A 22,492-nucleotide genomic window follows, 5' to 3' on the forward strand; every position below is an offset into this window, starting at 1 on the left:
ATCCTTTGTCAGATAGCTATTGGCTCTATTTGTATGGATCTGTTTTGGGGCTATTTATTTTGTTTCACTGATTTTGTCTCTTTTTTTTTTCACCAATACCAGACTGTCTTCATTACTGTCCTTTTAGAGTAAGTCTAGAATTCGGGTAGTGTCAGTCCTCTGACTGTTTTGTTCTTTAATATTGTATTGACTATTCTGGGTCTTTTGCCATTTCGTATAAACTTTATAATCAGTTTGTTGATAGCCACAAAATAAATTGTTGGGTTTTTTATTGTGATTGTATTGATTCTATAGATCAAGTTAGGAAGAACACCATATTGATTCTTCCTCTTCATGTACATGGAATATTTCTCAATTTATTTAGATCTTTTTTGATTTATCAGGATTTTGTTGTTTTCTTCATATAGGTCTTGTATATATTTTGTTAGATTTATGCTTAAGTACTTCTTGTTTGGTGCTAATATAATGGCATTGTGTTTTAAATTTCAAATTTCAATCATTTATTGGTAGTATATAAGAAAGCAATTTACTTTTATGTATTAACTTTGTATCCTGCAATCTTGCTATAATTGCTTATTAGTCCCAGGAGGTTTCTGTTGATTCTTTGGGATTTTTTACATAGACAATGATGGCATCTATGAACAAAGACAGTTGTCTTTCTTCCTTCCCAATCTATATCTTTTCTTTCTTTTTCTTGTCTTCTTGCATTAGCTATGACTTCTAGTACAAAGTTGAAAGGAGTGATGAGAGGGGACATTTTCACCTTGTATCGGATCTTAGTGAAAAAGCATCTAGTTTCTCACTATTAAGTATGATGTAAGCTGTAGGGTTTTTGTAGATTTTATTTATTAAGTTGGGGAAGTTTCTTCTATATTCCTAGTTTGCTGAGAGGTTTGTTTGTTTAAACAATAAATGGGTGTTGCATTTTGTCACCTTTTTTTCTGCATCTTTTGATATGCTCATATGATTTTTTTCGTTTTTAGCTTATTGATGGGATGGACAACATTAATTGATTTTTGAATGTTAAACCAACCTTGCATACCTGGAATAAATTTCCCTTGATCATGGTGTATAATTCCTTTTATGCATTGTTGGAGTCAATTTTCTAATATTTTGGGGAGGATTTTTGCATCTATGTTCATGAAACATATTGGTTTGTAGTTTTCTTATAATGTCTTTGTCTAGTTTTGGTGTTGGGATAATGGCCGGCCTCATAGAATGAGTTAGGAAGTATTCCCTCTAATGCTATTTTCTGTAAGAGATTATAGAGAATTCATATAATATCTTCCTTAAATGTTTGGTAGAATTCACCAGTGAAGTTATCTAGGCCTCATCCTTTCTGTTTTGGAACGTTATTAATTATCGATTTCATTTCTTTAATAGATATAGGTCTATTCAGATTATCTATCTTGTTGAGTTTGGGTAGAATGTGTCTTTCAAGAAATTAGTCCATTTAGTCTAGGTTATCAAATTTGTGGGCATAAAGTTGTTCATAATATTCCTTTATTATATTTTTATTGTACATATGATCAGTGACAGTCTATTTTCCTTTTTCATATTTTTAATTTGTATCTTCTTTTTTTCTTAGTTAATCTGGCTAGAAATTTGTCAGTTTTACTGATCTTTTTAAAGAACCAACTTTTGATTTCATTGATTTTATCTCTTGATTTCCTATTTTCAATTGTATTGCTATCTGCTCTAATTTTTATTATTTTTTTTCTTCTACTTACTTTGGATTTGTTCTTTTTCTGGTTTCCTAAGATAGAAGCTTAGTTTGTTGATTTTAGATCTTTCTTTTTCTAATATATGCATTCAATACTATAAATTTTGCTCTAAACATTGCTTTCACTGCACCCTACAATTTTGATTAGTTGTATTTTATTTTTACTTAGTTCAAAATATTTTTTCAAATGCTCTTGCGACTTTTTCCTTGGCCCTGTGTTAGAAATGTGTGGTTTACTCTCCAAGCATTTTGGGGTTTTCCAATTATCTTTCTGTTATTGATTTCTATTCCATTTTAGCTTGAGACTATACTTTGTATGATTTCAGTTCTTTTAAATTTTAGGGGTGTGTTTTATGGCCCAGAATGGTGACGGTCTTGGTGAATGTTCTGTGTGAGCTTGAGAAGGAGATGTATTCTGCTGTTGTTAGATGAGGTATTCAATACATTTCAAATAGATCTAGTTGATTGATATTGCTCAGTTCAACTATGTCCTTGCTGGTTTTTTGCCTGCTGGATTTGTCCATTACTAATAGAGGTGTGTTGAAGTCTCCAATTATAATAGTAGATTTATCTGTTTTTTCTTGTAGTCCTATTAGTTTTTGCCTCATGTATTTTGACATTCTGTTGTTAGGGGCATGCATGTTAAAGATTGTTGTCTTCTTGAATACTTGACCTTTTTTTATCATTATATAGTGCCATTCTTTATCCCTAATAATTTCTCTTGCTCTGAAATCTGTTCAGTCTGAAATTAATATAGCTACTTCAGCTTGCTTATGGTTAATTAGCATATCTTTCTCTATTGTTTTACTTTGTAAAAAGTAATGTTGGCATACAGTATTATAATATATTAGTTTCAGGTGTACGACAGTGATTCACATCTATATACGTTATGAGGTGATCACCATGAAAATTCTAGTAATTTTCTGTCATAAACATTTATTATGATATTATTGACTATATTCCCTGTGATGTAAATAAAATCCCCTTATTTATTTATTTATTTATTTATTTATTTATTTTATAAATTTTATTGGGGAATATTGGGGAACAGTGTGTTTCTCCAGGGCTTTTCTTTATATCAGCTCCAAGTCATTGTCCTTCAATCTAGTTGTGGAGGGCACAGTCCAGTTGTCATTTTCAATTTTTAGTTGCAGGGGGCGCAGCCCGCCATCCTTTGAGGGAATTGAACCGACAACCTTGTTGTTGAGAGCTTGTGCTCTAATAAACTGAGCCATCCGGCCACCTTCCCCTTATTTGTTTTATAATGGAAAACTCGTACCTCCTAATCTTCTTCACTTTTTTTCCATCTTCCATATTCCTCCCCTCTGGCAATCATCAGTTTGTTGTCTGTTTCTGAGTCTGTTTCTGTTTTGTTTTGCTTGCTCATTTGTTTTGACCTCAGATTCTACATATAAGTGAAATCATATAGTATTTGTCTTTCTCTGATTTATTTATTTCACTTGGGTAATACCCTCTAGGTCTATCCATGTTATCGCAAATGGCAAGATTTCAATCTTTTTATGGCTGAATAATATTCCTCTGTGTGTGTGTGTGTGTGCGTGTGTGTGTGTGTCACACCTTCCTTTTTTTTTTTAATTGGGGAATATTGGGGAACAGTGTGTTTTTCCAGGACCCATCAGCTCCAAGTCAAGTCGTTGTTTTCAAGCTAGTTGTGGAGGGCACAGCTCACTGGCCCATGTGGGAATTGAACCAGTGGCCTTGGTGTTATGAGCACTGTACTCTAACCAACTGAGCCAACCGGACACCCTATCACACCTTCTTTATCCATTCATTCATTGATGGACATCTAGGTTGCTTCCATATCTTGGCTATTGTAAATAATGTTGCAATGAACAGAGATGCATATATTTTTTCAAGAATTTCTGCGTCGTATGATACTTCTACTTTTAAATTTTTGAGAAATGTCCGTACTGTTTTCTATAGTGGCTGCATCAATGTAGAGTCCCTCCAACAGTACACAAGGGTTCCCTTTTCTTCACATCCTCACCACCACTTGTTATTTGTTATTTGTCTTTTTGATAATAGCTATTTGACAATGTGAGGTAATATCTTATTGTGATTTTGATTTGCATTTCCCTAAGGATTAGTGATGTTGAACATGTTTGCATGTGTCTGTTGGCCATTTCTATGTCTTCTTTGAAGAAATGTCTATTCAAGTCTTCTGCCCATTTATTTAAAATTAAATTTATTGAGGTGACATTGGTTAATTATATTGTATAAATTTCAGGTGTACAACATTATAATTTGACATTATTGTTTACTTATCACCCAAAGTCTAGTTTCCTTTTGTTACCATATTTTTGACTGCCTTTACTCAATTTGCCCTCACCCTCACTCCCTTTCTCCTCTGGTAAGCATCATTGTGTTGCCTGTATCTATGAGTTAGTATTTGTTTTGTTAGTTCATTTGTTACTTTTTAAAATTTATATTCCATGTAATGAGTGAAATTATATGGTTTTTGTCATTTATACCAATATTCCACTTCTTTATCCATTCGCTCATCATTGGACACTTACATTGTTTCTATGTCTTGGCTGTTGTGAATAATGTTGCAATGAACATATATCTTTACAAATTAGTGTTTTCATATTTTGGGGGTAAATACCCAGAAGAGGAATTGCTTGATCATATGGTAGTTCTAGTCTTAATTTAAAGGAACCTCCATACTGTTTTTCATAGTAGCTACACCAATTTACAATCCCACCGGGGTTCTGTTTTCTCCACATTCTCACCAACATTTGCTATTTCTTGTCTTTTTTATACTAGCCATTCTAACAGATGTGAGGTGATAGCTCATGTAGTTGTGATTTGTATTTCCTTAATAGCTAGTGGTGTTGAACATCTTTTCATATGCTTGGAAGGGACTCTGGCTGGGGAAGCAGGTTGGGTGGGAGTATCCACAGGGAAATATCAGGTGGAGCAAATGGTGTTGGAATGGAGAGTGTCAGAAATTAAAAAGAAAGAATAAAGAGAGAGAGAGAGAGAGAGAGAAAGGGAGGGAGGGAGGGAGTGATGGAGGGAGGGAGGGAGGGAGGGAGAGTGGGAGAAAGAGAGAGTGGGAGAAAGAAATGGTGCCTGCCAGTGCTGGGCCAGCTGGTTGGAAGGAGAGTTAAAAAAAAGTGTCACCCACCAGACCTTTTGTCCCCAAAGTTCCAACAGATCCCTTTCTCTCTGGCATTTGCCATAAAATTATTCAATGTATCTCCTTCATATATGACTCAGGCTTTTTTCAAACTGCTGCCTCTGCCCTGGGTCTTGGATCCAGTGAGTTTATATGCAAGCTCTTTAACAGTGGCTTCTTAGTTTCCTACAGCCCATTGACTTCCCCAGATGTAAGCTCTGCTGCTTGTCAAAGCCAGATGTTAGGGGCTCCTCTTCCTGGTGCAGGTCCCCAAGGCTGGGGAGCATGATGTGGGTCTCATACCCCTTGTTCCTTAAGGGGAAACTCTGTGGTTGTTAAATCCCTCCCACTTGTGGGTCACTACACTGGGGTATGGGACCTGACTAGACCACATTTCTGCTTCTCATACCCATCTCGATGTGGCTTTTCTTTATATCCTTAGTTGTAGAAAATCTGTTCTGCTAGTCTTCAGGTTGTTCTCAATGATAGTTGTTCTATACGTATTTGCAGTTTTTGTCCATGGGAGGAGGTAATCTCAGTGTCTTCCTACTGTGCTGTCTTGATCCCCTCCTCCCCTTTTGCTTTTAATCTATATGTATCTTTATAGATTCAAAGTGGATTTTTTATAAATAAAATATAGTTGGGTCTTGCTTTTTAATCCATTCTGACAGTCTCTGTCTTTTAATGGGTGTATTAGAACCATTGATGTTAAAGTGATTGCTGATATAGTTATTGTTTGTTTGTTTGTTTGTCTTCCACTCTTTTTCTGTCTTCTCTGGTTATATTTGAGTATTTTATATGATTCAGTTTTACTCTATTAACATGTAAATTATACTGCTTTTTAGTTTTTTTAGTGGTTGCCCTTGAATTTCATATATATGCATGTATGTATATATTTATGTGTGTATATATATATATGTGTATGTATGTATATATATATAGTATATATATATATATATTCCAAGCCCACTTTCAAGTAATACTTGGAAATACCCTTATAACAAAGTATTTCCAATTCCCAATTTTTCTCCTATACCTTATAACTTTGCTCTTATGTTTTCAATTATCCTTAAGCTGTAATCACTGAATAAGTTATTATTATTTGAACAATCTGTTAGATCAATTAAAATAGGAAAACCAAAATATTTTTTACCTGCATTTATTCCTTCTCTACTGCTTTTCTTTTCTTTATATAGATCTGAGCTTCTGACCTATATCATTTTTCTTCTTTCTAAAGAACTTGCACTGTTTCTTGCAGAGCATGTTTAATGGTGACAAATTCCCTCAATTTTTGTTTGTCTGAGAAAGTCTTTATTTGTCCTTCCCTTCAAAGGGTAATTTCACAGAATTCTAAGTTAATGGGGTTTTCTATCAACACTTTAAATATTTTAGTCTACTCTCTTCTTGTTTGCATGGTTTCTAAAGAAAAGTTCAATGTAATTCTTATTTTTGCTACTTTAAGTTGTTCTCTCTCTCTCTCTCTCTCTCTCTCTCTCTCTCTCTCTCTCTCTCTGTGTGTGTGTGTGTGTGTGTGTGTGTTTAAGGTTTTCTTTTTGCTTTATTTGTTCCAGTTTGAGTATGATGTGCATAGGTGTAGATTTTGGAGAGCTTTCCTGCTTGGTGTTCTCTAATTTTCCTGTATCTGTGGTTTGATGTCTATCATTAATTTTGGACAGATATGTCTTTTATTGTTCCAAATATTTCTTCTGTTTCCTTCTTTTTCTTCTCCTTGGCCCTTTATTTTTATTTTTCTGGTGGGGATAGTTCCTTGATGACTTTCTTTATTTCAGCTATAAAATTAGTCTAAGTTTTCTCTCTCTCCTGGGGTCAATTTTGGTACACTGAATTTTCTGTTTTATTTAAGTTTTAAAATTTATTTGGATAGAAGTAAGTAGTCTCATGATTTTAAAAAAATTTCTATGTGTCAGTAATCATTTTCCCCTTGTCATTTCTTAATTTTTTTATTTATTGGGGAATATTGGGAAACAGTGTGTTTTTCCAGGATTCATCAGCTTCAAGTCATTGTTTTCAATCTAGTTGGGGAGGGCGCAATTCAGTTCCAAGTCAAGTTGTTGTTTTCAATCTAGTTGTGGAAAGTGCAGCTCAGCTCCAAGTCAAGTCCTTGTTTTCAGTCTAGTTGTGGAAGGTGTAGTTCACTAGCCTATGTGGGAATTGAACTGGTGACCTTGGTGTTATAAGCACTGTGCTCTAACCAACTGAGCCAACCACTGCCCATTGTCATTTCTTACTTTATACATTTGTCCTTTCTCCCTTTTCTTTTCATGATTAAGTTAGCTAGTATGTGCCTGTTATGGATTTTTTTTAAGAGCCAGGATTTTGATTTATTAATTTGGTCTATTGTTTTTCTGTTCTTTACCTTATTAATTTTTTTCTTCTTTGTACTCTCCTTTGGTTTATTTTATTGTTTTTCTCTATTTTTTTTAGTCAGGATTTCATGTATTTTTTTCATTATTATAGCTAGTGGGTCCCCCCCCCCCCTTTGGTAATCTACATGTGTGTGTTTACAGTTTATTTATTTATTTTTAATTTATTTATTTTTACATTTAATATTATTTTATATTAACTTCAGGTGTACAGCATGGCAGTTAGACATTTATGTAATTTAAGAAGTGATCCCCCTGACTAGTCTAGTACCCTGGTCTAATAACCTGGCACTATGCAGTTATTACCATATTATTGATTATATTCTCTATGTTTTACATCCTCCTGACTATTTTGTAACTACCAATTTGTACTTTTTAATCCCCTCATCTTTTTCAGCCCACCCCCTAACTCCCCTCCAATCTATCACCCCAATAAATCTAGTACCCATCTGACACCATACATAGTTATTACAATATTATTGACTATATTCCTTATGCTATACCCTACATGACCATTACTACTTTGTAACAACAAATTTGTATTTCTTAATACCTTCCTCTTTTTAACCCACCCCCTAAATCCCCCTTTCATCTGGCAATCATCAAAATATTCTCTGTATCTATGGATTTGTTTCTGTTTTGTTTGTTTATATTGTTCTTTAGATTCCACATATAAGTGAAATCACGTTGCATCTGTCTTTCTATGTCTGACACTCCACTCAGCATAATACCCTCCAAGTCCATCCATGCCACCACAGAGGGCAAGAACCCATTCCCTTCCATGGCCGAGCAATATTCCATTGTATATATGTACCACCGTCCTCTTTATCCATTCATCCACTAATGGACACCCAGGCTGCCTCCACATCTTGGCCATTATAAACAATGCTGCAATGAGCATATGGATACATATGACCCCTTGAAGTGGCATTTTAGGTTTCTTCGGGGGGTGAATACCCAGAAGGGGGATTACTGGATCCTCCTTTGTCTTTTCTTACAGCCTTTGTTTTAAATTATGATTTGTTTAGTATAAATATTGTTACCTTTGTTGTTTGTTTTCATTTTCATGAATATCATTTTTCCATCCCTGAAGAAAAATTCCTTTCAGATGGAAAGGCACACAGAGACTAAAAGTTCAGTCTCGGTGTGCCTTTTCATCTGAAGTTTCTTGTAGGCAGCATATGTAAGGGTCTTGTTTCCTTATCCATTCAGTCACTCTATCTTTTGATTGGAGCATTTAATCCACTTACATTAAAAGTCATTGTTGATAGATAAGTAGTTATTGCTATTTTATTATTCATATTTTTTTATCTTTTTGTCTTAAAAATTCCCTCTAAGATTCCTTGTAATACTCATTTGGTTGTGCTGAACTCTTTTAATTCTTCTTGTCTGGGAACTTCTTTATCTGTTCTTCAATTCTAAATGTATCTTTGCTTGGTTGATTAATCTTGGTTGTAGGTCCTTGCTCTTCATCACTTTGACTATTTCGTGCCAATCCCTTCTGGCCTGCAAAGTTTCTGTTGAGAAATCAGCTGACAATCTTATGGGAACTTTCTTGGAGGTAACTAACTGCTTTTCTCTTGCTGCTTTTAAGATTCTCTCTTTGTCTTTAACCTTTGGCATTTTAATTATGGTGTGTCTTGGTGTGGGCTTCTTTGGGTTCATCTTGTTTGGGACTCTTTGCACTTCCTGGGCTTATATATCTATTTCCTTCACCAAGTTAGGGAAGTTTTTAGTCATTATTTCTTCAAATAGGTTTTCAATTCCTTGCTCTCTCTCTTCTCCTTCTGGTATCCCTAAAATGCAAATATTGTTACACTTGATGTTGTCCCAGAGGCCCCTTACACTACCCTCATTTTTTGGATTCTTTTTCCTTTTCTGACTGGGTGTTTTCTGCTATTGTATCTTTTAAATTGCTGATTCAGTGCTCTGCTTCATCTAATCTTTTGTTGATTCCCTCTAATGTATTCTTCATTTCAGTATTCTTTATTTATAACTTTTTTATGTTTTCTATCTCCATTTTTATGCTTCCTATCTCTTTGTTGAAGTTCTCCCTGATATCATTAAGCATCCCTATAGCCAGTGTTTGGAACTTTGTGTCTGGTAGTTTGCTTGTCTCCATTTTGTTTAGTTCTTTTTCTGGAGCTTTGTTCTGTTCTTTTATTTGGGACATGTTTCTTTGTCTCCCCATTTTGGCTGTCTCCCTGTGTCTGTTTCTGTGCATTAAGTAGAGCTGCTATGTCTCCTGGTCTTAGTAGAGTGGCCTTATGTAGTAGGTGTCCTGTGGGACCCAGTCGTGCAGTCTCCCTGGTCAGCAGAGACAAGTGGTCCAGGTGTGTCCCTTGTGTGGGTTGTATGTGCCCTCCTGTTGTAGTTGAGCCTTGATTACAGTTTGCTTGTCAATAGGAGGGATTGACCCTCAGGCTAATTGATTGTGGAGACTGGCTGTGACTACAGTGGAGGAGCTGTGGTGCAAAAGCTGACCCTACAAAGCAGGGTTCACTTTAGCATGGCTCTGGTACCTGCCAAGTTTGGCCTTTGGGTGTGTCACCCTTGGAAGCAGCCAGGTGATGCTTGAACTTGGTTCAAAGCTGGCCACCAGGCATGCCAACCTTGGGACCTCCTGGGAGGGAACCCACTCAGGTCAAGTTTAGCTGCAGCCTGTGCCCTGCCCAGGCCACCTGGTATGAGACACAAAGCAATCCACAGATGGCCACCACTGGCACTGGGCTTGGAGGTACCTTGAGAGGACAATTTGCGAACTGAGGCAGGCTACGCTAGTGCAGACTTAGGGCTGCTCAGCCAGAGGTAAAGGACACACTGAAGCCAGATACTGCTTGTATGGGTTTTGTGAAACTTTGAGAGATTTTATGTAAGTCCATAATAAAGCCACTGTTAGTGGCTTGAGTCTGCCTGAAAGTTGGGTGGGATGTGGTCTCAGGGGATCACTAGGGTTGAGCAGATGAAAGGTGATAGCCTGCTTGATGGCAACTCAGATATGGCATCTGCCTGCATCTGTCTACATGCAGGGAAAGGAAGGGCTCAACAAAGAAGCAATGGCTTCTGCCAGCTCGTCCCTCCAGGAGAAAGCTGCCCCTCCAGCCCTTACCCTGAGGCTAGACCATTCAGTTCTTCCCCATTAGCCCCTGGTGCCTTCTGAGCTGCTGCCCAAGTGCTGGAGCTCAGAGCCAGTGAGTCCATCAGCAAGTAAGTCTATGCACAGGTCCCTTAAAAGGAGCACCTACTACTGCAGCCACCCTCCAGCTTGCTCAGCTCAATCTCCGCTGGTTTTCACAGCCAGAAGTTATGGGGACTTCTCTCTGTGGCACTGAAACCTTGGAATGGGGAGCCTGGTGTTGGGCTGGGACCCCTCACTCCTCCAGAGAGGACCTCCACAGCCAAGATATCCCTCCCAATTTTTAATGGTCACATGCAGGCGTGGGACCAACTTGTTTCATGTCTCTGACCCTCCTACCAGTCTTGAGGTGGCTTCTTCTGTATGTCTGTAGTTGTAGGGTTTAGTTCAGCTAGACTTCAGGTAATTCTCAATGATGGTTGTTCTGTAGTTTAGTTGTAACTGATGTGGTCCGAAGAGGAGGTGAGCACTCTGCCATCTTGACTGGAAATTGTTTAGGGTTTTTTAAATTGACATAAAATACACAATACATAAAATTTACCCTCTTAGCCACTTTTAAGAGTACTATTCAATGGTATTAAATACTTTCACATTCACATTGTTGTGCCACCATCACCACCATCAATTCCCATGTGTTTTTTCATCTTGCAAAGCTGAAATTCTATGCCTATTAAACAATAACTTCCCATTCTCCCCTCCCCTTGGTCCCTGGCAACCACCATTATACTTTCTGTCTTTATTATTTGGGCTATTCTAAGCACCTCATATAAATGGAATTATACAGTATTTGTCTTTTTGTGCTTGGCTTAATTCCCTTAGCATGTCCTCAAGGTTTCTCCATGTTGTAGCATATGTCAGAACTTCCTTCCCTTTTTAAGGCTGAATATATTCCATTGTATGTGTATACCGCATTTTGTTTATCTATTCATGACTCAATGGACACTTGGGTTGCTTCCATGTTTTAGCTATTGTGAATAATGCTGCTATGAACTTGGTGTACAAATATCTTCTTGAGATCCTGCTTTCAATTCTTTTTGAAAAAAAGGTAGAATTGCTGGATCGTATGATAATTTTAATTTTTTGAGGACCCACCATACTGTTTTCCACAGCAGCTCTGTCGTTTCACATTTTCGCTGACAGTGCGCAAAGGTTCCAATTTCTCCACATCCTTGCCAATGCTTATTATTTTCGGTGCTTTTGATAGTAGCCATCCGAACGGGTATGAGGTGGTATTTCATAGTTTTGATTTGCATTTCCCTAATGATCAGTGATGTTGAGCATCTTTCCATGTGCTTACTGGCCATTTGTATATCTTCTTTGGAAAAATAGTCTAAGTCCTTTGCCCATTTTTGAATTGTATTGTTCATTTTTTGTTGAGTTTTAAGAGTTTTCTATATATTCTGGGTATTGATCTCTTATCAGCTATATGATTTGCAAATATTTTCTCCCATTCTGTGGGTTGCCTTTTTACTCTTTGGATGCAGAAAGTTTTTAAATTTTCATGAAGTTCAATTTGTCTGCTTTTTCTTTTGTTATGTGTGCCGTAGGTATCATAGTCAAGAAATCCTTGCCAAATCCAACGTCATGAAGCTTTTATCGTATGTTTTCTTCTAAGATGTTTATTGTTTTAGGTCTTACATTTAGGTCCTTGATCCATTTTTAGTAAAATTTTGTGTATGGTATTAGGTAAGGGTCCAACATCATTCTTTTGCATGTGGATGTCTAGTTTCCCAGTACTGTTTGCTGAAAAGACTGTCTTTTCCCCCTTAAATGATCTTGGTACCCTTGTTCAAAAGTCATTTGACCATATATGTGAGGGTTTATTTCCGGGTGTCTATTCTCTTCATATATAATATGTCTATCTCTGTGCCAATACCACACTGTTTTGATTTCTGTAGCTTTGTAGTAAGTTTGAAATTAGAGGGTGTGAGTCCTCCCATTTTGTTGCTCTTCTGCAACATTGTTTTGGCTCTTTAGGGTCCCTTGAGATACCATATAAATTTTAGAATGGATTTTTCTATTTCTTACTGCTATTTGTTTTTAAGGCTATAGATTTTCCTTTGTTCACTGATTAAATATATCTCAAGTATTTTGATAAGTAATGCTTCTATTATCTTTTTTTTCAGAAATACTATAATTTCTGTTTGTATTTCCCTTTCATCCAAAAGCTGTTTAATAGAAGGTTCATAAATTTATAGGTGGGAAAAATTTTTAATTTGATTTTTTTAAATTCTAGTTTTCTTGTATTGGCATATTAGAGATTAATATTTCTACTTTATGGAACTTATTAGTGTTTTCTTTCATTTAATATATGCTCAATTTTTGTAAATGTCCCATGTGCTCTTGAAAGGAAGATACATTCTCTATTATTAGGTGTGGTGCTTGATATTTCCCCTTATATGTTTTACCTTATTATTATGTTTAGATCTTCTATATCTTATTTTTGTCTACTGGATCTGTCCTATACTGAGAATGTCATGCTAAAGACTCCTATTACTAATGTGATTCTGCCTATTTTTCCTTGCATCTCCTGTAGTTTCTGCTTTAAATGTGTGCTGCTGTGTTATTTGGTGTGTGTGTATGTGTATAACTCTTATATTTTGTGATATTATGACTTCCAGCCTTTTTTATCAAATATACTTTATCTGGTGTCTGGATTGATTTCTTATCATTTCCATTTGTCTGGTATATTCTTGTCCATCCCTTTATTTTTAGCCATTTTGAATTACTTTGTTTTATGTGTTTTTCTTTCATACAGCACATAGTTGAGTTTTGGTTAATGAACTAATCTAAAAATCTCTTTTATTTTGATAAGCAAGTCATTCCTATTCTTGTTTATTGAAATGCCATATATGTTTGGTCTCAATACTGTCATATTACTGTTTTACTGTGCATATTAGAATTACTGTGTGTATTAGTTTCCTAGGGTTGCAATAACAAATAGTCACAGACTGGAAAACAACACAAATTTACTCTGTCTGGAGTCTAGAAGTCCAAAGTCAAGGTGTTGGCAGGTCCATGATCCTTCTCGAAAACTCCTTCAAGCCTTCTTCTAGGGAAGAACCCTTCTTTGCCTCTTCCTCCCTTCTGGTTGTTGCCAGTAATCCTTGGCATTCCCTGGCTGATGACTGTATCATTCTGATTTCTGTCTGTCTTCACATCGCTGTCTTTCCTCTGCATAGCAATCTTGTTCCTGTTGGGCTGCTATAACAGAATACCATAGACTGTCTGTTAATAAACAACAGACATTTCTTTCTCACAGTTCTGGAGGCTGGGACGTTCAGGATCAAGTTGTCAGTAGATTTGGTGTCTGTTGAGGGCTTGCTTCCAGTTCATAGATGGCTGTCATCTCACTGTATCTTCACATGGCAGAAGGGGTGAAGGGGCTCTCTTGGGTCCAAAGAAGGCACTAATTCTATTTATGAGGGCTTCACCCCCATAACCTAATCACCTCCCAAAGATCCCACTTCCAAATATCATCACATCGGAGATTAGGTTTCAACATATGAATTTGGGGGTACACAAACATTCAGTCTATAGCAGAATCTGTGTCCAAATTTCCCTCTTCTTATAAGCATACCAGTCATTGAATTAGGGCCCACCCTAATTCGATAGGATGTCTCAACTTGATTACATCTGTAAAGACCTTATTTCCAAATAAGGCTAAATACACTGGTTCTGGGTAGACATGAATTTTGGGGGGCCATCATTCAACCCAGTGTACTGGGTTTTTTTCTCTGTAGTATGTCTTCTTTGCTTTTTAAAAATATAAATCTTTTCATATTTAAGAAGGTTTGTATTTTTTGTTCTATGGCTACCACAGTATTTAGTTCTTTCATAGATGCTTAATCTCCTTTCCCTTATTTAAACATCTGCTAACTGGTTTGTCAGTATTTTTCATTGTGGTAAAATACACACAACATAACAGTTATCATCTTCACCTTTTTAAAGCACAGTTCAGTGCTATTATTGTTGTGCAATCATCACCACCATCCATCTCCAGAACTCTTTTCTGCTTACAAAACTGAAACTCCCTACCCATTAAATAACAACTCCTCATTTCACTTCTCCCTCAGCCCCTGGCAACCATCATTCTACTTTTTGTCTCTGAATCTGACTACTCTAGGTACCTCATATGTGGAATCATACAGTATTTGTCCTTTTGTGACTGGTTATGTTTTGTCAGTATTTAATGGTTTCCTTTGACTTTTATTTATTACCTATACAACTATTAGTGATCTTATTGTACTTTCTCCTTTCTCCCTCCCTACTCCTTCTATTTTTAGTTGCATTATTTTCACTTTGAATGTTTATGTGTTATTCTTCTGCCCAGTCCCTATCCTTATTTTAGTCTGAGATCTAGAATTAACTCTATGAAATGTCCACCTCAGTTCTTTAAATGAAGTTTTCCCAGTCATCTCTTGGTTGGATGAAGCTCATCTGCTATAGATTCTTCAGATTGGGCTCACGGGCACAGTATGTTCTGAGTTCGTGCAGGTTTGTAACTTTTTTCATAGACTTGAAGGACAATTTTGCTGAATATAAAGTATTTATCTCAAGGGTCTGATTTCTAGTGACAAAGGCGCTGCTTCAGGTCCTTCTCCAGTCTCACCAGCAACCAGCTGCTTTTCTCTCACGAGCTCAAGTGTCTTCTGTGCCCCTCCTGAAGAGATGCAAGAGATCCACAGCAAACAGTGCAAGCGCCTTAACTGGGTCTTTGTCTTTAATGCAGTGAGAAAGTGAATCAGGGTTCCACTTCTTTTTAAGAGATCATTTTTACTGTTTCTTTCTTGGTTCTCAAATTAAGTAAAACCCGGCTAGTTCTATTTCCCCTGAAAAAAAAAAAAAATTATCTCACACTTTATTTCCTTGAGTTTCTTAAAAATGCTCTAAACTTGCCTTGATTTCATTATTGTTCTAGAGAAGTATGATGCTGGCCTAATTTTCTTACCTTTAAAAGTCATTTGGTCTTTTTGTCTGGATTCTCTGAGTATTTTCTTTTCTCTGTCTTTTATGTTGAATAGTTTTACTAAGATATATATTGGAATTGGTTATTCTGTTCCAATTTTTCCAGGCATAGGGTGGGCCCTTCAATATGTAAATTTAAATTTTCTCTTATTTCCTGAAAGCTTTCTTGGATTATGATTTTAAATATTCTGTTCCATATTTTTTTTTAGACCCTTCAGTTACACACATTTCTTTCCCTGTCTTCCATTTCATTTGATAATTTTTCTATGGAAATATGATATTAGCCTGAGGAAGAAAAGAATGATTGGTCACTTGCACATATATTTGAAATCATCTTAATTATATTATCTGCCTAATTATATAAAGTATATTTTTGGGCTGTTGTGTTTGTCTTTGGAGCTTTGATCAAAGGTTGTCATTGGGTGGGAAAATAAATGTCTCCCAAAATTAAATCTGTTTAAACATGATATACTTAGTTTGATCTCAGGAAATCAGGCAAGATTTAAAGCTATTTATGGGCCATGGCTTTCTCTGTAATTTATTTTACTTTGATTTACTTTGCTGCCACTTTGGTAATGGGGAATTATTATTCTGCCCTAGACCAGATAATCCAGGAAAGAAAGGAGTCTTTCAAGGCTGAGAGGAAGCAGGGTAACACTCAAAAGAAGTACCAAGATTTTCTGGATATTGTTCTTTCTGCCCAGGTAAATCTTTCACGTTTCTGAGCCTGCTCATATATCTAATCGTGAAGGTAGGTGGGTGAGTGGGCAGGATAGGAGATAAAAGCAGTATTGGTCAACTAAATTTAACAATATTTTTGAATTAATGGGTTGGCTCCATAGATTTTTTTTTGTTTTTGTTTATTTTTTTTAGTTTCAGGTGTACAAAACAATGTAATAGACATTTACACCTCTCATAAAGTGATAACCCCCCCCCACAATCTACTATCCTTCTGACATCATATATACCTGTTACAATTCCATTGACTCTATTCCCTATTCTGTACTCCACATCCTGTTTATATATATATATATATATATAAAATTACAGTTGACATTCAATATTATTCAGCTTCAGCTTCAGGTGTATAGCTCAGTGGTCAGGCATGTACACCATCCACGAAGTGATCTCCCTAATAAGACCAATGCCCATCTGACATCCTACAAAATCTTGACAACATTACTGATTATACTCCCCCAAATGTCTTTCATATCCCCGTGACAATATTGTCGCTACCAATTTGCATTTAGAGCTTTCTAATAACCTCACCTTCTCCCTCATCCCCACCCACCGTCCCATCTAGCAACCATCAGTTTTTCTCTCTGTATCTGAGACTATTTCTGTTTAGTTTGTTCATTTATTCTGTTCTTTAGGTTCCACATATAAGTGAAATCATATGGTATTTGTCTTTCTCTGTCTGACTTATTTCACTTAGCACAATGTTCTCTAGGTCCATCCATATTGTTGCAAATGGTAAGATTTCATTCTTCTTTATGGCCGACTAATACTCCATTGTATAAAGGTACCACAGTTTCCGTGTGGCTGCATAGGTTTTGAAGTAAAGATAAAATTCTGCAACTCTGTCACTAGAGAGTCAGATAAGGCTAAGTTTTTTACTGATTTGACAGCATTGGTGACTATCATAAAGATACATGGTAGTTCAGGAAAACACAGGAGAATGGGTCATAGGGTAAGCTGATGAAATGATGATGAGACAGTGCTAGAAAAATCTGGATAAATCTGGCAGGATGGTTGGAGGAAGTCTTTTCAAGGCTTGATTTCCTTATTTAACTTTAGTCCTCCTTAATGATTTGGGCAAAATGTGGCTCATTGTACACATTTGTTGAACTGAATTAGAAATTGAACCTCTCATTGAAAACTCTAATTTCTTCCCTAAAACCATTATTTCGTTGGGGCTGCAAATGTCTATAAACTGACCTTGCCTAAAAATATCTCTACCGTGCTTTCTAGGATGAAAATGGTAACGACTTCTCAGATACTGACGTACGGTCCGAGGTGAACACTTTCATGGTGGCAGGGCAAGACACTGTGGCAGGGAGCATTTCTTGGATCCTCTACCACCTGGCTCAGAACCCTGAGCATCAGGAGAGATGCCGGGAAGAGATCAGGGGCATCCTGGGAGATGGGTCATCTATCACCTGGTAAGATCTGCATCCCTAAACATTTCATCCTACTTCTCATGGGATTTTGCTTTATTCTTTCTTCTGGTACCTTGGTGACTATAGTGCTTCAAGGTATGTGTATATGGAAGCAGAAGAGGCGGGCTACCATTCTGCTGTTTTTCTAGAGGGCCCAAAATTATCCCTTTGCCTTTTGCAAAAGAAGTTCACTCATCCATAAATTATCTGTTTCATTGTTTTTCTAATCAGTGGTGTGTAAATTGTCCTATTTCTTTCTTTCACCCAGGCTCTAATGCATTGGAAATGGGGACTTGATCCCTAGACTTGCATTTAGAGCTTGAATGGTAGTGCTCAAGTGGGGCTCTTCTTCTGAGAGAGCATCTGCATCATGTAAGCTTCCTTGTAGACATTCTCTCCCATCCCCTTGTTCACGCTTCAGGATTGGCTTTGGACTTTGAACATAATACAAAAGGACACACACTGAAGTTGAGTTTAACAAATATAGCTGAGGACATTTTAAGTAATAAGGCACTAAAAATATATGCAAGATTATGTGTGGATTTTGCCCTCAATGACTTCACCCCTTATACAGGACACAGGTCCCCATACAGATAATTAGAGAATAACATGATAAGGGTAACGAGAGAGATATGTACTGGCTACCACAGAGACTAAAAGACAGGTGCCTAACCTGGCATGGGGGGCTTCAAGGAGACTTCCTGGGATATTATACGCCTAAGCTGCCCCTTATAGGGTATGTAGGAGTTAGCCAGGTAGAAAACTTCAACTCCATTTTGCTAGGCTTTGAGCCTATCTTGCTGTTACTGAAGGCCAGGTTATGAATTTTCCCCTTAGACATGCTATTTGGAAAGACCACACATATCCTTGATATAAACCACACTCTTCACCCTAGCTAGATATTTCACATATCATTGTTTTGCTGGTCAACGGGGACAGAAAGGTAAAAATGCTAAGGGCAACCCAGTCCCATGTCTAGGGGGAAAACATCATATTTCAAATGCATAGGGCAACTCAATTAGAACATTTGCAAAGGAAAATTTAAATTTATATGGGTGTAGTAGAGATCTCACTTTTTATAAGAAAATAATAGTCATTTCCTACCATAAATTAAGTGTCTAATCAATACAGCACAAAATGCAGTGTTGATTGGTCATTTTTTATTCATTCATTGAGTTTGGAAACACTGTATACTACCTCTCCAAATTAATTTGATATTTTAACCTTGATTAGGGTAGATATATATATAACGCAAATATTAACCTTTCTTGTTCTTGTTTGGCTTATGTGAAATGTGAGAACAAAAAAGAAATCTTTGCCAGGTGAGAAAACAAAGTCCAGAGGATCTCTTAACTACTCGTTTATTTTAGTGAGAGAAATGGCAATCATGTTGTAGGGAATAAAATATGTTTTTATTCTATAATATGGCTGTGTAGTTACATTTAATGATATTTGTATATAGCAGTCTGAGAATTGATAATATTTTTAGACAGATAATAAAACTATACTGCAAAGAGCAATTTCTGGAAAACCTGGAAAGTTGTTCAGTGTCTCCATTTAACTCCTTGTCAGCCCATTTCTGCATTGGGTTAAAATTCCTCTCATCTTTTTGCACCAGGGCAGCAATGGACAACACTGTTTTTCTTAAATATGCAAAGTGCCAGACTAAGCACAATGAGTCTTTTTATTCTGGGCTCAAAATTAAAATTTCACATTGCTGAATGGCCAAAGTCTGCATTCAAAATAAGTACTCAGAAAAGAAAATAGAAGTACAATAAAGCAAATAGACTAAATACTATATGCAGTCATTTTATTGACTCAACCTGACTAGCTGGGATGCAAATAAAAACCTTATTCTTTTCCTGCCAATACTTCAAACTTGCTATGTGGGGTAGGTTCTTATAATCTCTGGGCTGAGATCTTGAGTGAACCCCATAGTGTTCCCATCCATTTAAATCACAAGAGCAGTCTCATTTCAGTAATTAAACTGTATGATCCAGTGTGATATTCAAAACTTCCAATTCTTATTCACTTGGAGCATCTCCCTCCATCCCAGCTCAGTACTTCTTTGGTCTGGAAGACCATGGTAGGTAAAGGGCTGTGGTTGGCTTCTTCCTGCTGACCAGTTTCTCCCCTACCCTGCTGTTTTAGACTTTCCAAAAATGGTCCCAGGCGGGACAAAGGATAAGGAGAAAGACGTTAGTACTATTATGATCTTGCCCACTGAACTTGGCAGTTATTCAATGCTTCTTTTTACTTTCAGGGGGTATGTCTGTGGGTTTCTCGGAGATTCCCTCACTGGGACTTTGCAGTGGTGATTCATGAGGTAAGGGAATTCTTGTCCTTAGAGTTCCCTTCAAGCTGGTTCAGAGCTCTCTCTCTTTCCGGTTCATTGGTCCATAGGACACACGGGACCATTCTTGCCTTGTCCCTGTTGCTCTTTCCTGCCTCTCCGACTGTTCTGATTCACAGCCTTTCTTATCAGTCCTATGCTTCCCAAACCCCAGGGAGCACATGTCAGATCACCTATGTGATCCTCTTGAAGCCCCTCTTTGCTTAACATGGCAGGGGGCACCTTCCTCCGTTCTCCATAGCATTCCAGCAATGCTCTTTAAAGGATTTTTTTTCTCTCTCTCTCTCAAAACTCTTAAGCCTCCTTTCTTCAATCCTTAGTCATTCCATGTCTTTTCTTGATTTAAGTGATGAGCTAAGGGTTGCAAAATTGGTTTTCAGAAATCTTCTTAGCAAATCCTTTACTGTAACACCTTACTGTATAATGAGGATTTTGGCACCTGTTTGGGTCCTCTTCCTTTGAGACCTCAGCTGAGCCTGAGGCAGAAAGAGTCCCATTGGAACATTCTGTTACATAAACCAATTGGAAAAATAGCTTTAACCTGAGGATGATACTTACCAGGAACAAACATCAGATAGAAAAAGATATATTAATATTTACAGACTGGGTGTGGAGCTGAGTTCCCTGTCCTCCCTCTCTTGTGCTCACAGGGACCAGCTGAGAGAGATGTCATACACCACAATGTGTATCAAGGAGTCTCTCCGATTGATGCCTACCGTCTTTTCCATTTCCAGAGAGCTCAGCAAGCCCATTACCTTCCCAGATGGACGCTCCTTGCCTGCAGGTCTTTGATTTCTTTTCCTAAGTAGTTTGTAGAGACTGTGGGATCCTGGGGAGAGTAAAAAGGCCAGGGGATTTCTCAAGTCTTGGAGAAGTCAAAAGGCAATCTTTACGACATCTGGCTTAAGAGTGGGTACCTATTAAGTAAAAGCTCAGTCGGTAAAGCCTTGATCAGATGTGGGTTTCAGAGACTTTCCTAAAGGCACATAGCCATTTGCAGCAAAGCTATCCCCAGAACCTGTGTTGCCAGAATCAGAATACAGCGTTTCTTCCACTGTGGGACCTTATTTCTAAGATAATCTTTGTTTGGCTGAGTTTCAAACTCATGTGAGACTTCATGGGAGGTAAGCACTATTATGTTTATCTAGAAGACTCAAGGAAAGTCTTTGGCTTCATTATCATAATAATATCACCCTAATAAGTGTGCAGCACTTAATAGTTTACACAGAGCCTTCCAACATATTATCTCAATTTTACCCCTGGAACATGATCTTAGCAGATACTTATATAGTGCTTTCAAGTTTACACAGCACTTTCAAATACTTTTGGTGTAGCCAAAAACCCACGTGGGGGACTCCAGTGTGCAGTTTGCAGTGAGCAGAGCTAGACCTCACTCAGAGGTCCCATGCCAGAACCCAGTGCTCTTGAGAACAACACAGGTTTCTGAGCAGGATGAGTGGGATGCAAAGGGGTCACGTGAGACACCTTCACTTATCTGCTTCAGTGTTCTATTAACTATTGCCATTGGAAACAAGCTAACAGGATTGCTTGTAGCAAATACCAACAACGTGTCACTTACTGTGACTTTGTTGACAGACCAAGAATTATTTCTGGTAACCAAATCATCTCAAATTGTCTCTTCTCTGTCTTTTTTAAATATCCCCAAACTACACGGCTATTTGCCAAAATTCCCTGCCCTCTATGAATAAACAGCACCAGCAGAAACTTTTCACTCAATTTACACAATGGAATTACGCTTCTGTTCTTATGCACCCAAACTATTTGGAGTGGGTGCTTTATAGTGAATTAATAGATGTAGAGTAGTCCCCCCCTTATCCACTGTTTTGCTTTCCATGGTTTCAGTTACCCATAGTCACCCGAGGTCCAAAGCCCTTTTTTTACTTAATAATGACCTCAAAGCACAAGAGTAGTCATGCTGGCAATTTGGATGTGCCAACAAGAAACTGTGAAGAGCTTTCTTAAAGAGGAAAGGTAGAAGTTCTCAACTTAACAAGGAAAGAGAAAAAAGTCTTATGCTGAGTTTGCTAAGATCTATGGTAAGAATGAATCTTCTAGCCGTGAAATTGTGAAGAAGGAAAAGAAATTTGTGCTCGTTTCGCACCTCAAACTGCAAAAAGTATCACCACAGTGCGTGATAAGTGCTTACTTAAGATGGAAAAAAGACATTAAATTTGTGGGTGGAAGACATGAACAGAAAACACATTCTGACGGACAGCAACGTGTTGTACCAGAAAGCATTGAGCCTACATGAAGACTTCAGCTAGGGATCCCCTATAATGAGTTACACCGAGGCATTTACTGCAGTCAGGAATGGTTATACAGATTCAGGAATAAGTTTGGTATTTTATGATCTCACATCATCACAAGAAGTGTGAGTACAGTACAATAAGATATTTTGAGAGACTGTAGTCACATAACTTTTATTACAGTATATTATTATATAATTGTTCTATTTTATTATTAGCTGGTGTTAATCTCTTACTGTGCCTAATTTATAAATTGAACTTTATCATAGGTATGTATGTACAGGAAAAAACATAGTAGATACACGGTTTGGTACTATGCATGGTTTCAGGCATCCACTAGAGGTCTAGGAACATATCCCT

The 22,492-nt window shown here is 37.2% G+C and overlaps 1 protein-coding gene across 2 annotated transcripts in view; it reads left to right on the forward strand.

Annotated features, from left to right (window-relative positions):
- The window catches only part of CYP4X1 (cytochrome P450 family 4 subfamily X member 1), a 46,863-nt gene that overhangs the window by 20,947 nt on the left and 3,424 nt on the right, over positions 1-22,492 (forward strand). For both annotated transcript variants that reach the window (XM_019749371.3, XM_088791124.1), the window contains 3 exons: positions 15,954-16,057; positions 17,325-17,515; positions 20,516-20,649. In XM_019749371.3, coding sequence (XP_019604930.3) covers positions 15,954-16,057; positions 17,325-17,515; positions 20,516-20,649 — 429 coding nt within the window. The remainder of the gene's footprint in view (positions 1-15,953; positions 16,058-17,324; positions 17,516-20,515; positions 20,650-22,492) is intronic.

Source organism: Rhinolophus sinicus, chromosome 14 (assembly GCF_057876585.1).
Source record: "Rhinolophus sinicus isolate RSI-liver-muscle chromosome 14, RSI-T2T, whole genome shotgun sequence".
In the NCBI taxonomy this organism is placed as follows: Eukaryota; Metazoa; Chordata; class Mammalia; order Chiroptera; family Rhinolophidae; genus Rhinolophus; species Rhinolophus sinicus.